Here is a 15,423-nt window from a genome sequence, read left to right as displayed (position 1 = left end):
AGAAATAAATACAATTTTTTAAAAAAAAATTTTATTTACACAATGCAAAAGTCAGGGGGGGAGCCTATTTGCTAAGCCAATTGACCACACACAGAATCTAGAAGGACCAGGCATCATGCTAAGTGCCTTCCCAACATTATCCCGTGAAACCTCTCCAACAAATTAAGGGTCATTATTTCCATCTTTAGCTAATGAAATTGAGCCATACAGTAGTTAATGACTTGCCCCAAGTCCCCAAACTAAGAGGCCCTTGACCTTAGAAATAGGATCTGTGTGTGTGCCAATAGCAGGGATATGGGCTTCAACTTTATGTCAAGAACTTCCTGAAGCATAGATCCTGCCTCCTCCTTAATCATTCTGCCCTTATCCCCAAAAGCTGCACCATGATTCTGGAATGCTCTTCCCAGCCCACAGCATTCTCTTTTCTTACTCAAAATGTTTTACAAATTCATTTATGGCATTCACAGCATTCATTCTCACGAGCAGAGCCAAGATATTCCACTTTATGTTTGAGCAAACAGAGTTGAGGTCCCCAGAGTTAGAATTCAGCTCCCTTCCTGCCCCTTTCCCAGACTGGCTGATTACCCTCCTCTTTCCTTGGCCCTACAGGACATCCCTTGGCCCGAGTTTGACATCTTTATAGAACAGTCTCTTCGTATCTCAGGCTGATGTTTGCGTTTCATCACCTGCCTTGTGTGTGAGTGATAAAAGAGGTTGCACTTGTCCCTTGACAGCCAAAGATTCTCATATCTCCCCTCCTCTAAATGGTACAAGGTGGAATTTTATGGCTTTTCCAACACTATTTCTTCATTCACGTTCAGGACAAGGATTCAAGGAAAATGCAGATGTGGGGGATGCCTAGGTGGTTCAGTCAGTTAAGCATCTGCCTTTGGTTCAGGTCATGATCCCAGGGTTCTGGGATTAAGACCCATGTTGGGTTCCTTGCTCAGCGGGGACCCTGCTTCTCCCTCTTCCTCCTGCTCCCCCTGCTTGTGTGCTCTTTCTGACAAATAAATAAAATAAAATCTTTTTTAAAAATCCAGACGTGGGCGCCTGGGTGGCTCAGTGGTTAAGCCGCTGCCTTCGGCTCAGGTCATGATCTCAGGGTCCTGGGATTGAGTCCCGCATCGGGCTCTCTGCTCAGCAGGGAGCCTGCTTCTGCCTCTCTCTCTCTCTCTGCCTGCCTCTCTGCCTACTTGTGATTTCTCTCTGTCAAATAAATAAATAAAATCTTTTAAAAAAATAAATAAAATAAAATAAAATAAAAATCCAGACGTGGTAGGCAAGATTTCTGGGATTGAACGCAGCTCTGCAGCTCCATCTTGTCCATCAGGATCTGTGAACATTACTCTGCCCCATTGTCCCTTCTCTGATTCATTCCTTTTCATCCAGCTCAGGAGTCACCTTCCCAGCGGTCTCGTCTCATGCCTGTCCACTCCCAAACACTCCACTCTTGTTAAAGATTCTTCCGAGTTCCCATGGCCCTTAGGTTTAGGGCATACGACCCAAAGCAGCATAGCTCAGAGGTTAAAGGAACAAAGTGTAGCATCAGCAGATGGAGATCAAATTCTCCACCCCTCAGGGCGCCTGGGTGGCTCAGTGGGTTCACCGTCTGCCTTTGGCTCAGGTCCTGATCTCAGGGTCCTGGGATTGAGCCCTGCATCAGGATCTCTGCTCAGCGGGGAGCCTGCTTCCCCCTCTCTCTGCCTGCTTCTCTGCCTACTTGCGATCTCTATGTGTGTGTGTGTGTGTGTGTGTGGTCAAATAAGTAAATAAAATCTTTTAAAAAGAAAATCCTCCACCCCTCACTAGCTGTGTGGCTTTGGGCTAGTTACCTAACTAACTGTTCTGGGCCTATCCCCTCATCTGTAAAATATGAAAGATAGAGTATCCATTTTCTAGGAGCAGCATTACCCGAGATGATAGCTGTAAGTGAGTGGTGAGTGTGATGAAAGATGCCTGGAGAGTTACCAGCACTTAATAGGCTGCACCATGATCACGTAAGAGCTGGCTTGTGTTGACTTTACAACAGGGCCTAGCAGCGAACAATATAGTAGCAGTGGTAGTAGTGTTGTCAGCATTTCTCACACTGCCTTGATAAATTGCTATTTAAAGTGTCTGCCTCATCAGAGGTAAGAGTGTGTCATTGGCTTTCTGAATCTCATACACTAGGCACCTAGTAAACGGCTGCTGAATGACCAAATGAAGAAACATTCTGTTGGGCCCTACTGGGCATGAAAGTAAACTCAAAAGCCACTCCTTGGGCGCCTGGGTGGCTCAGTGGGTTAAAGCCTCTGCCTTCCGCTCAGGTCATGATCCCAGGTTCCTGGGATCAAGTCCTGCATCGGGCTCTCTGCTCAGCAGGGAGCCAGCTTCCCTCTCTCTGCCTGCCTCTCTGCCTACTTGTGATCTCTGTGTCAAATAAATAAATAAAATCTTAAAAAAAAAAAAAAAAAGCCACTCCTCTGTGCAGAAGGCACCTCCAGGATGGTCTGAAGACTCAAAGGCAAGGGCCAACCCACTTCCTCTGCAAAGCACCAGAGAGTAAATTTTTGAGGCTGTGTGGGTCACACGCTCTCTATTGCAACTATTCAACTCTGCTCTTGTAATGGGAAAGCAGGCGTGGACAACTGAATAAATTAATGGGCAGGGCTGTCTTCCAGTAGTACTTTATTTACGGGCCTAAAATGTGAACTTCGTAGTATTTTCACAATCACAAAAGGTAATTCTTTTGATTTTTTTTTTCCACAACCATTTAAAAATGGAAAAATAAGGGCATCTGGGTGGCTCAGTCAGTTAAGCGTGGGGGACTACTGATTTAAGCTTAGGTACCCATCTCAGGGTGGTGAAATCGAGCACCGCTTGGGGCTCTGTGCGCAGCGCAGAATCTGCTTGTCCTTCTCCCTTCCTCCGACTTGTGTTCCCTCTCTCCCAAATATAAAATGGGAAAATAATTCTTGGATCTCTAGCCGTCCAAGAGCAGAAAGCAAGTATGACTTGGCCCGCCGGCCGCAAGCGACCCAACGTCAGGCTACCGCTCACCTACCCCACTGCGCTCCCGGGAAACCGAGCCTCGCATTGGGCCAGGCAGAGTGGGCGGGGCCTGAGAAGCATCGCGACGCCCCACAGTTGGAAAGCGAAAGCCCGGATTGGTCCACTCCTTTTGGCATTCAGCCAGTCAAATCAGAGCGGCGGTAAGGTTTAGCCCCGCCTCGCGCCAGCGTCCGCGTGACGCAGGGAGTGCGCCACGCCCCCTTGCGCGCCGGCACTCACTTCCGGGCGCTGGCACGGCGTGACGTCAGGAGGAGGGCAGGTAAGTACGCGCGGGCGGAGGGGCGGTCGGGTCCGGGGAAGGCCCGGGGTCTGGTCGTTGCTTCCCGCGACCTCGGAGCCGTCCGATGGGGGACGAGCGCCCTCGGGGCCGTGGGGCTCTGCGGTTGTGGGCGCATCTGCGGAGCCCCATGTCCGCGGGCCATGTCCCAGCCGCGACCCCCTACTGAAATCCCCGGGCCCTGGCCGCGACCTCAGCCCCATACCCGGGCCGTATTATGCCTGAAGGGCCCTTAGGTTTTCTTAACTGAAAAATGGGGCCCGTGAGCCCCTATCTCACTGGGTTCTGGTGAAGATTTTGATGCTTGTAAAACGGTTTGGCATGAGAAATAATCGAATGTACCAACATTGAACTCCGCATCTGGCGCTGGACTAAGTACTTCAACTCACTGAGTTTTGACAGCAACCTTATCAGGTTGACTCTTTTGTAAGCCCTCTTTATAGATGAGAGAACTGAGGCTCAGAGAGGAATGCTTTGCCAAAAGTCAAAATGCTAGCAAGCAGAGTCCGGATCCAAGCCCAAGTACTGTGCCCTAAGCCCGTGGGGTTTATGATTACTACTGACACCAAGGACTAGAAATTTCTATACATGCATCCCATAGCCCCACCCGTGCCAGTCCCTGGGGTGGAAAACGCCGGTAAGAACCCCAGCTCCTAAAAATGGGGTACCCTGCAAACACTTCCCAGTGTCTTACTTCATCGAACCCCAGAAAGTCCTGTCACCATCATAGACTCTTTACAGATGAGGAAGTATGAGTTCAGAGACCCTCAGACACTGGCTGAAGTCACCCAGTTAGGAAGGAGTGGAGCTTTGACGCAGGCCCAGGGAACTGTGCCCCAGAGCCTGAGTGGGCACTTTTCTGTTTGGTTGACTAAAGCATTTTTAGGTTGGAAATAACCTTGGGAAAATATGGTCCAGGGACACACTTTACAGATGGAGGATCTGAGGTGAAGAGATGTTCAGGGTCATGATGGAACAGTTTACATCTAGAACTTTGCACACCAGCTTCGCCTCTGAGCCTGGGCAAGTTACTTATATCCTCGTTCCTCAACTACAGATAATAGTGACATTATACAGACGAAACAAGGCAGCGATGTCAGACTTGATAGAGCGGCTGGCATGCAGTAACTGGTAGAGGGTGCACAGCTAAGTGGCAGAAACAATTAGATACTTTCTGACTCTAGCACAGGGAGCCAAATAACTACACCCACAGGACAAAACCAGGCCACGGCCTGATTTTGTATAGCCTGACAGCTAAGCATGGTTTTGACTTCAAAAGTAGTTGGGAAAAATCAAAAGGAAGTATAATATTTTGTGACAGGTGACAGCCATGTGAAATTCAAAATTCAGTGTTCATAAATAGAATTTTGATGAAATGCAGCCAACACCCATTTACCTATTGTCTACAGCCACTTTCCAGCTATGACGGCAGAGTTGAGTTATTGGGACAGAGGCAGTTGGGTCCGCAGAGCCAGAAATATTTACTGTCTTGTCCTTGATAGAGAAAATTTGCCAATCTGCATTCTAGAATACACTTCAGTCCCTCGTAGCATCTCTCTTTGGTGTCAAGTAGAACTTTGTTTTATTTTACCTAAAAGTCTCTCCTGCAAATACACAGGAGGAGGGTGGTCACCCACCGCCAGCGCAAGGAACCTTCCATCTGTCATGTGTCACCTGCACTAATTCTTAGGAAACGTCAATCAACTGTGAGTGGTTCGTGCTGTCAGCGTTTAGCAGGGGCTAGGCCCTGTCCCAGGTGCTGGAGATACACACAGTGCAACCTGGCAGAAGAGACAGACTGCATAGACAGGGTCATGTGATAGGAACCCCAAGGAAGAAGTGACTTTAGATCAGGTAGTCAGATGAGGCCTCCGCCAGAGATGATGTTTGAGCTGAGATCTGTGACAGAGAACAGACAGCCTGTGGAAGAGCATTGAAGCCAGTTGGCCTGCACCTGCTGAGCCTTCGAAGGCAGCCAGGGAGCCAGTGTGACTGCAACAGAGGGAGGGAGGGGGTGGGTAAGAGGCATGCTTGGAGAGCCAGGCAGGGGCTCCAAAGGGTATGGGAAGGGTTTGGACTTGATTCTCAAACCGATGGTGATCACTGGAGGGGTTTAAACAGAAGAACAATATTTCAGATTTAGATTTTAAGATCTCTTTCTGGTCCCTGTGGCAAAACAGACTGTGGCAGTCAAGGGCAGAGCCAGGAGACCAGGGAGGAGGCAGCTGCGGTTCGGGTAAGCCACGATGGGGGCTGCAGAAGGTGTCAGGTGTGAAATATATGTTGGATGGAGAGTGAAGGGGACACGGTCTTTCTAAACAGACAAACACCGCTCTCTGGAGGATCGTTGAAGCCGCTGCTGCCACACAGCCCACGGCATCTTCGCCAGGAAGACTTGGCCCCTCCACCAGGCTCCCTGGGAGGGCAGCGCTGGGCAGGGGGTTGACCCTGCACAATTTGTGTCTCGGCGTCTTTTCAGATCAGCCGTGCTGAGGGTGAGGACCGGTAGGCAGTTGCCAAGATGGTGAGTGGACAGCCTTGTGCTTGTTGGGTTTCACTTCTGGTCTTTGTCAGGCCCCCCAAGTGGCCCTTTCCTTCCCGCTCCCTAAGCTATAAGGTGGTATTTCCAAACTCCAGATCGTGATCTTTTTGGTACAGTGGTTCTCACACTTTGCCATACACTAAAATCACCCAGGAAGCTTTTTTTTCTTATCTTTTCTCTTGTTTTTTGGTTTTTGTTTTTTTAAGGAGGTGAAATTCATGAACTGTTGTAGAGTGTATGATTTAGTGGCATTTAGTATTTCATAATCTAGTTCCAGAGCATTTCCGTCTCCCCCAAAAAGGAAATCCTGTCCTCCTGAGCAGTCACTCCCCAGATCCCCTTCCCCAGCCCGTGGTAGCCACCAGCCCACTTCCTGTCTACATGGATTCGTCTGTTTGGGACAGTCCGTGTAAGTGGAATCATACAATATGTGGCCTTTCACGAGTGGCTTCTTTCACTGAACATAGTGTTTTTGAGTTCCTCCACATCGTAGCAAGAATCAGAACTTCATTCCGTGTTACCGCTGAGCAATGTTCCCCCGTTTGGATCAGCCGTATTCTGTGTATCCGTTCATCCACCAATGAACGTTTGACTTGTTTCCACCATTGGGCTGTTGTGATTAGGGCTGCCGTAAGCACGTGTGCACAAGGATTTGTCCAACACCTGCTTTGCAGGATGCTTTTTTAAAAGCCCCCTGTCCGAGCGTCACACCTCAAAGCAATCCCTGTCAGGAGAACTTGGGGCTGGGGGCCAGGCATCAGTATTTTAGAAACTCCTCAGGGGGATAGAATGTGCAGCCCAGTTTGAGACCCACTCCTTTGGTGGGTGACGAGGTCAGTTTATGGGGCGGCTGCCAGCTTTGAAAAAGCCAGACCCTCACAGCGGGGATAAGCGTTCTTTCACAAAACCTGCCTTGGGCTTCACTGGGTTATGTGCGTGTGCACAGTGGCAGTGTTAAATGCGTCTGGCTGTCAGTCATGGTCCCCAAAACACTGAGCACCCTTGCTTTAGGAGAGTCTGATTCTGGTGGAATTTTCCACGGTGACAGCGGTGGTTCGCTAGTCCCCAAGTCACAGTCTCCGTGGAGACCCTCAGAGCCTAGGGCTTCTCTAGGATGTCCCTCGGTCTCCCTCATCCGGGCCCTGCCTCTTGAGGCTGCGCGACAAGGTCTCCTCCAGATCACCCTCTCTGAGTCCCGTCTCTCTTCTGCTTCCCAGGGTGAAAGGAAAGGTGTAAACAAGTATTACCCTCCGGATTTCAATCCTGAAAAGGTAAGGGCGGGTCCCCTTCCCCTTGTCCACACGCGCAAAGAGACTGCGTAGAGCAGGGGGCCCGTGGCACATCATCCACCCCTGGAGTCAGAGCCACGGCTGCAGAGTGTGGGTGGCCTCTGAGGGCTCGCTGCTGTGCATGTGTCACCTGGGGCTCAGGGCAGCCTTCGTTCCCAGTGGTAAATGTGGCTGTGACATCAGTAACCTTTTTCCAGCTTGCTGTGTTTCCAGCGAAAGTCGGGAGGTCTGATGCTCTTTGTCAGGGCCCCTTGCTCTCCCGGCCCCAGCTCCTCTGGCTCCCTCGTGGTTCCCTCTGCTTGGAATCTCTTCTGTCCACAGGCTCCCTCCCTTCCTTCAGGTCTCTCCCCACAGAGGGCCTCCCTGACCACCATCTCCTTTTCTGTGCATCGCCTAGTACTTGATTTCTCTTTGTGCCCTTATAGCTCCCTGATGCGCTATCCCTTCATTTGGATATTGTCCGTGTCCCCCTTCTAGAACGTCTGCCTGAGGGCAGAGATGTTCATCCGCCTTGTCTCGTTCACAGCTGTGGGCCCACATTGTAGGCGCTCTGGAAGGGCCTGGGAACGAATTGTCCCAGCTACGTGATCCGGGGCAGTAACTGGCCTGACTGGGCCAGTTTCCCCATATGTCAAAAGGAGGAAATAGAAAAATAGCCCAACGTCACAGGATCCCGGGCTCGGTTGGTAGAGCTGTGACTCTTGATCCCGGAGTTGTGAGTTTGAGCCCCATGTTGGGCATAGAGATGACTTAAAAATAAAATTTTAAGTGACCTTTTTAAAAATAAACAAAAAACCCAAGATGAGGCACGTGGAGTGGCCAGTAAGCGCTGACCCGTGCTGTCCCCTCGCCTCATTGTCCCTGCAGCACCAGAGGCCAGGACAGTCACCACCCCGGTCGACAGTTGGGGGAAACAGAGGTTGGCAGGCAAAAGGCAGCGTCACTCCCCAGGGTTGCGCAGGTCTTTCATCTCCTAAACCGGAGAGCAAAGATTCCGTCTCCTGTATTCCTGATCCAGCCCGGCTTGCTTCCCCCAGCTGTCAGTGCCCCCACAGTTTGCCCTTAGCACCGGCCGCAGGACATGAGCAGGCGGCCTCTCTCGGCCTGGGAGAGCCCGCGTGGCTGTGCTAACCCGCCCCCTTGTCCTCTCCGCGCAGCATGGCTCCCTCAACCGGTACCACAACAGCCACCCGCTCCGGGAGCGGGCTCGGAAGCTGTCACAAGGCATCCTCATCATCAGGTAAGGCCCCGGCCCCACCTGGGGACCCCTGCACTTTGCACCACCCGGCATCAGGCTCTAGGAGAATTTGGCGCCCTTGATTTTGCCCGGTGTTACGGGGTCTCAATTCCAGGAAGCAGGAAGTTGGCCTGTCGGTCCGCCGTTGCCACATCAAAAATGATAAGCATGTATCATATGTTGCTCGCAGTTCTGCAGGTCAGCTGGCTGCCTCTGCTGGCCTTCCCTGGCCTTGGCTGACTCGGGCTGGGCTCTCTCACCTGTTCGGGGGTGACCTGCCTGCAGACTGGCCCGGCCAGCACGACTAGACTCTGCCCCACATGTGTCTCCTCCGCCAGTCAGCTGGCCTGGGCTGGGTCACATGACAGTGCCCAGGTTCCAGAAGGGAGCGAGCACAGGTATACAAGGACTCTTGAGGCCAAGCCCCAGACTGGGCACACTGTCCCTTCTGTCTCATCGATTGCCCAAAGCCAGTCATGTTGTGGGGGTGGGGACCGTTCATCCCATCTCGACAGGAAGCCTTGTAGAGTCACATCGCAAAGGGTACGGGTAGGTGGAGGATAAATAATCCCAGCCATGGCCGCATCGAGCCAGGACAGTGGCCCTTCTCTCAGGGCTCTTTGGTCTGTGGCCCACGTCCCGGTGGGTCAGCGGCGACAGGAAACAGAAGCCAGCCTGTGTTGCCTTAGAAGGATGAGCCCTTCCTTTTCTGCGTCATGGACACTGACCTCAGTCTCTGTGGTACACCTTGGGCCTGAGCAGAGGCTCCAGCGACAGTAGTGAGAGGCAGGAATGTCAATGGAAAAAGAATCAAGATCCAAGTGCCATCATGGCCTTGGGAGGCAACAAGATGAAGGTCACCTCGAAACACCCCTCCCCACACCTCCAGCCCCAGAGCCCGCCCCGCTCGGCCGCCTCGGGCTTCTTGACTTCGCCTCGTCATTCATCACTTCGTGGTATTTTGAAACACGAAGTCTGTCACTCCTGCACATGGACGGCCAGATCGTGTGTCGCAGACAGAACCACAGAAAAATCCAGGGACCATACAGTGACTCTGCTCAACTCTGGTTGGGCCACTGCCCCCCTCCAGTTGGGTTCACTCATGGGGCAAGGTGTGAAGATAGGGCCGCAGCGGCGGGTCCTCACCCAGACGGGCTGAGCCAGCGGGAGAGCAGAATGATGGGACCGGCCTGCCTCGAGGGATGCCCTCCGCTCTCTGTCCTCCTCGTGCACGTGCCCTCTGCCTCGCGGCTGTGGCGGGAGGCACGGGCACGCACACTCAGGCAGGACCCAAGCGGACAGGCGCTGATGAGCCGTTTTCTACTCACATAGGTTTGAGATGCCCTATAACATCTGGTGTGACGGCTGCAAGAACCACATCGGCATGGGTGAGCTTCGCCTGCTCCCACTCCTCACCCTACCCCCAACCGTCCTACCCTGCAGGCGGCGAGCCCCTTCCCTGCCTGGCCCGTCCACACCGGGGGCCCCGATCAGGAATACGAGAGGAGAGAGGCATCCCAGTGACCAGCAGGTTGTGGGCACCTCGCTGCAGAGCAGTGAGGAGGGCCGGCTCTGCCACTTCCTAGCTGGGGGACCCTCAGCAGGTGACTTAGTCTCTGTGGGCCTCAGTTTACCCAGCCATAAATTCAGGTGGTATGGGTGCCCCATGTATGTGGCTTACGAAGTAGATAGCACACAGCACACGTGAGGGCTCGTGAACTGAAACTGCCGCTGCCCTAGCTCTTACCTTTAAGGTCTAGACCCCGTCCATGCCACAGGTGGATGGGCAGACAGGCACAGCTCCGTGGTCCCAGGGGCGGCTCTGAGACCATGGGGCGGTGACTTGACCCGCCTGGCTTCCGTTCCCAGCTCTGTGACTCAGGGACCCTCAGCTCCCCACGCAGTGCCCGGCCCAGGTCAGCAGCTTGCTTTGTAAGCAAGTGTGGTCGTGGCTCTTGGCACGAGGGTCCACCCCCTCTCACAGGGGCCATGGAAGAGCAGAAGGAGGGGCTGGGCCACCCTACTGCTGAGGAGGAGGAGTGACACCCCCCTCCCTTGCCAGTAGGTCCCCTTGATCAGACCCAGCCCAGGGCCATCTGCAGTGAAGGCCACCAGTACCCAGGGGACAGAAACAGGATGTAGCCTGATGCTAGAGGCAGGTCACCCTCAGGGCCATGAACCAAAGCCGCCGCCAGGAAGGGAGAACTCAGGCCACAGCACCCACCAGCCCAAGCTCTGTTTTTGTAGTTGAAGCTGTTTTCACTGCATGAGCAAGATTAAACAGATCAGGAGTATATGTCATCTAATTAGTGGAAAAAAAAAAAAAACACAGACATTAATAATAAAAGCCAACACTTCTTGAGCACTTGTCACGTCCCAGGCCCTGCGCTAAGTGATCCGTGTGTACTGTTAGCTCCTGGGGTTCTCATAACAGCACTGCGCCTTAGGCGTTATAGTCTTCCTTGTTGTACAGATGGGGAAACTGAGGCCCAGAGGGCCAAAGTAGCCGGCCTAAGGTTACCTGGCTAGAATGCGGTGGAGTCGGGATTTGAACCCGGGCCCTCCTGCTAACACCCACCCTCCTCTGTGACTTGAGCACCTGTTGTAGAGCCTGGACATGGCTCTTTTCCACCTTGAATTTTAAGGTCCTCCAGAGGTGTGTCTGGAGGAGCTCCACCCCTTTGTGCCCCCCCCCACCAGGGAAAAGCTGCTGAGCCTTCATTCTCTCCCTCTCCTCCCAGGGGTTCGCTACAATGCCGAAAAGAAGAAGGTTGGCAATTACTACACAACCCCGATCTACAGGTACAGGCAGCCCGGCGGGCGTCTCTGAGGGACACGTCCCATAGCTGGGCGAGGGGCCTCCAGAGGAATCTGAGTCAGAGGGTGGCCCTTCCATGATGGCCATTCCCTGCAGTCCTCTCCTGGACACTGTCCCGGTCTGTCAGGGCATATCCCTCTGCCTAGAATTCTCCATGGTTCCCACCTTCCTCAGAGTAAAAGCCTGAGCCCTCCCCATGGCCCACAGGGCCTTGCGCGCTCTGCCCGATCCCCTCCCTACCCTCATCTCGTCTCACTCTCCCCCTTGAGGTCCCTCACACACCCCAGGGAGGCCCCCATGTGGAAGCCTTCAGCCTGGAACGCTCTTCCCCAGTCACCTCCAAGGCTCCCTCCTCTTGCGTTTCTGCCCCAACACTGCCTCTCAGGCCTTTTCCAGAGCAGCGCCCACCACCAGACACTGGTGGCTCATGCATTTGCTGCCTGTGTGGCCTCTGCTGGAAGGTCGGTCCCTCCAAGAGCAGGCTGGTGTCCCTCACTGGTGTGTCCCCAGCAGCTGCCACTCAGCGTGCCACAGAGCAGCCTAACTCGGGAAGGTGTGTTGGATACATGAGTGAACAAGTGAGCAGACGCCAGACTGCCCGTCAGTCTGTCTGACCCGTGGCTCTCACCCCAGATGCAGAGCTTGGTGGGTAGGTGCTCAGTGAACACTTGTCACGTGACACGTGACAGAAGGAAGCAGGCAGGGGTGACGGGTGACCTGGGGCCACTGCAGTGTCCTGACTTCCGTCCTCTGCCCACCCAGGTTCCGGATGAAATGCCACCTCTGCGTCAACTACATCGAGATGCAGACAGACCCCGCCAACTGCGACTACGTGATTGTGAGCGGCGCCCAGCGCAAGGAGGAGCGCTGGGACATGGCGGACAACGAGCAGGTGCTGACGACAGGTGAGCGCAGGGGGCGGGCCCCGAGGCCAGCCCGGAGCCTGAGCAGGAGCCTCAAGGGCCTGCTGCCTTCTGGCCGCTGCAGAGCACGAGAAGAAGCAGAAGCTGGAGACGGACGCCATGTTCCGCCTGGAGCACGGCGAGGCAGACCGGAGCACACTCAAGAAAGCCCTCCCCACCCTGAGCCACATCCAGGAGGCCCAGAGCGCCTGGAAGGATGACTTCGCACTCAACAGCATGCTCCGGAAGAGATTCCGGGTGAGCGGGGGCGGGGGGGCCCCTGAGGGGCGGGCGGGGGGCACTGATACTGGAAGGGAGAGAACGCAGGGGCAGCCTTCGCCCACCACATCTTAGCTACAGGTGGGTCATTTAGCCCTCTGAGCCTCAGTTTCCCCATCGGACCACATCCCCACCTCCGGGCACCCATGAGGAGCCCCGGCTTGCCAGGCGCACACCTGCGGCTCAGCTCATAACACGTATTTCATGGGTCCACTCAGCTATCCCCACACAGAGTCCGTAGATCGTCAACCCACCCCCGCAGAATTGCCAGAGTCCTCTCGTCAGTGTCTGGTGGTTAAAAAAAAATTTTTTTTTAAGGGAAGGTCACCTACAATGAAATGTAATCGAATCGTGCATATTTCAGTACACGAATGCTTGGCCAAGACCCCTGTCCTGGTGTGGCGAGTCACTGAGGGTGCAGGAGCCAACGACCGGGACACAGTCCTGCCTCCAGGACACCCCAGGGTCCTGCTGTCAGTGACCACAGTGACTTCTGAAGTTGTACGAAAGATACTGGCTGGAGCCCCATCACAGGGAGTCAGGGCCCAGGGTCCGATGGTACCATGAATGGATTTTTCACCCTCTCGGGCATCCGGCGGGGCACTGGAGAATCCTGCAGGATGCGAGAACCTTCCCTCTTCCCTCCCTCTATGGGCTGCCTTGTGCCCCCCAGGCAGGCAGGAGCTCCCCCAGTAACCTCCATGGGGCTTCAGCTGTCACCGTCCGCCAGCTCTTGTTCCTTCCTGCTTCCTTTCCTTATCATTCTGTGGTCATTATTAGGAGTAAAACTGCTAGTTTTCTTACTAATTATTTGTTAATGAAAACATGTGCTTCCCACCAGGCCTGTGCCCTGAGCTATGTGTCCCCTGCCTTTGGGGCGTCTCCCCATGAAGTGTCTAAGGACCCCCAGACATAACACCCCAACAAGCCCCCATCTGTCCCTGAGCCACCCACCCACAGCAATAGAGGCATCGCTGTCCTTCCAGGGGTTCAGGCCCTGAAACCTGGAGTCGACCTTGACTTCCCCTCATCTCTGTCTCCTGCTGGCAAATTTTTCAGGGTCTGACCCCTCCCACAGCCCCATCATCCCCAGCATGGACCAGCACAGACTCTTTGCCCTGGTCTCTAGGCTCCTGACCACCCCCCCCACCCCCACCAACACACACGCAGTATTTGTTCCCCACATGGCCACCAGGAGGCACCTGTGAATCCTCCTCTCTCTGCTTAGAACTCTCCAAGGCTCCCACTTAAAATAGAAGCCAAAGCCCTCCCCATCGCCCGCAGCCTGAACGATCTCATTCCCCTCCCCACTTTCCCACCTTCCCTCACTCACTTTGTTCCGACCACACTGGCCTCCTCACTGTTCCTCCGAGCACACTTCTGCTTCTGGGCCTTGGCACAGGCTGTTCCCCCTACCTTGGAACACTTTTCCCCCAGATATGCATATGACTCCTTCATTCACATGTTTTTTTCTCAAATGTGACCTTCTCCGGGAGACCTTGCCGGACCCTTCCCTCCTCCTGCACCACATTTACAGTTGAACCCCTCGCTCCCTGCCCCCTTCCCAGTGTTCTTTTTATCCTCGCCACCTTGTGTCTGTCTCCCACTAGAATGTCAGCCCCCCGAGGGCAAGGGTTTGTGTCTGCTCACTGCTGCACTCACTAGAGAGTGCCTAGAACAAGAGCTGGTACAAGCTGGCCATTCTGTAAATTTTCATGGAATGAATGAGCCGAGGACTGAACAGTACGTGTGTTAATGACGCTCACAGCTCGCGCTTGTTGGGTGACTTCTGTGTCCCGGGCCCTGTGGGAGGCCCTTTCCTCAAATGAGCTTGAAGCAGAGGAAGCTGAGTAGAGGAACACAGCCCACGTCAACGGGCAAGGAAGAGGCAGGTCTTTGACACCTTTCCCGCACCCTGTCCCCCACCCACAGGAAAAGAAAAAAGCCATGCAGGAGGAGGAAGAGAGGGACCAGGCGCTGCAGGCTAAGGCGAGCCTGGCCATTCCACTGGTGCCCGAGACAGAGGACGACCGCAGGCTGGCCGCCCTGCTCAAGTTCCACACCCCGGACTGTGCGTGGGGAGCCAGCGGGCCTGGGGGACTGGGCGGGCAGAGATGGGGGTCCTCAGCCACGAGTGGGCCGTGGCAGGCCAGGGCAGAGGGCAGCTTTGGACCTCCTTCCCTCTCTTCCCTCCCAACCCCCAGCCTACGAGGACAAGCAGAAACTCAAACGGACAGAGATCATCAGCCGCTCCTGGTTCCCCTCCGCCCCAGGACCCACCACCAGCAGCAGCAAAGCCGGCAGTGTCCTGAAGAAGCTGGCCCAGAACCGCAGATCAGCACCGGCCTGCTCCCCCATCACTGTAGGGAACCTGGGCATCGTGCGGCGGCGGTCCCGGGAGGTCTCAGAGAGCCCCCACCACACAACGGAGACCCCCAAGTCTGGGGAGCCATGGGTGCCAGAGAGGAACACCCAGGATGGGCCCACATCCCCCCGAGACTGCTCTCTAGAGACGGCTGAGACCCCCAAGAGCAGGGGGCCTCGGGAGCAGGAGGGGAAATGTCAGGACAGGCCCCAGTCCCCACCAGGCTCCTCTCAGGAGGACACGCCACACCTGTGCACCCTCAGCTCCTCTCTTGTGGCTGATTACTCCGATTCAGAGAGCGAGTGAGCGGTTCTGGGGACCAGACCCGCTCCAGAGGCTACGACTCGCCCAGGAGGCCCGTGGGACTGCAGCCCTGCTTGTCCACCAGCCCCCGGATCGCTCCGATACTGCCCCTTCCCAGACCTCGCTTTCCTGCAGCGGTGGAGTTAATTTATTTGGTCCTGGAGAGGGTGTTTGTGCCTTGTGGGACGTCATCCCAACATTAAAGACCTGCTTCTTTGTCCTTGCCTCAGGTTCCTAGCCAGGCCCAGGGGCTGTCCATGACCCCCAGCCAACTGAGCTTCGGGGACTGTCACCAGCCAGTGTGATGCTGCCACCACAACTGTGGCCTCAGCCATGACCCCCACCTGGCATGACTCA

The 15,423-nt window shown here is 54.6% G+C and overlaps 1 protein-coding gene across 10 annotated transcripts; it reads left to right on the top strand.

The window, feature by feature from the left end:
• Window positions 1–3,236: 3,236 nt before the first annotated feature.
• YJU2B (YJU2 splicing factor homolog B) lies at window positions 3,237–15,286 on the top strand. Of its 10 annotated transcripts, none has more exons than XM_082729662.1 (11): window positions 3,301–3,745; window positions 4,950–5,037; window positions 5,654–5,855; window positions 7,091–7,144; window positions 8,320–8,402; window positions 9,732–9,787; window positions 11,141–11,201; window positions 11,980–12,122; window positions 12,205–12,377; window positions 14,331–14,469; window positions 14,603–15,286. In XM_082729662.1, exons 3-11 carry the CDS (start codon window positions 5,853–5,855, stop codon window positions 15,067–15,069), a joined length of 1,179 nt encoding a protein of 392 aa, XP_082585788.1. In that variant the 5' UTR covers window positions 3,301–3,745; window positions 4,950–5,037; window positions 5,654–5,852; the 3' UTR covers window positions 15,070–15,286. The 10 variants fall into 10 exon arrangements, with proteins under 10 accessions (XP_082585786.1, XP_082585794.1, XP_082585787.1 ...); XM_082729664.1 differs by having other exon boundaries at window positions 3,308–3,968; XM_082729660.1 differs by lacking the exon at window positions 4,950–5,037 and having other exon boundaries at window positions 3,237–3,313.
• The last annotated feature ends 137 nt before the right edge of the window (window positions 15,287–15,423 follow it).

The sequence above is a fragment of the Mustela nivalis genome (assembly GCF_964662115.1).
Source record: "Mustela nivalis genome assembly, chromosome: 1".
Classification (NCBI taxonomy): domain Eukaryota; kingdom Metazoa; phylum Chordata; class Mammalia; order Carnivora; family Mustelidae; genus Mustela; species Mustela nivalis.
Note: the sequence above shows the minus strand (reverse complement) of the source record. Positions and strands in the feature narration are given on the sequence as shown.

Bases quoted from the DNA above. Each gene is read 5' to 3' on its own strand.
- YJU2B (XM_082729660.1), top strand. The intron at 12,123-12,204 runs GTGAGCGCAGGG...TGGCCGCTGCAG, and splicing joins CGAGCAGGTGCTGACGACAG to AGCACGAGAAGAAGCAGAAG. The intron at 12,378-14,330 runs GTGAGCGGGGGC...CCCCACCCACAG, and splicing joins TGCTCCGGAAGAGATTCCGG to GAAAAGAAAAAAGCCATGCA.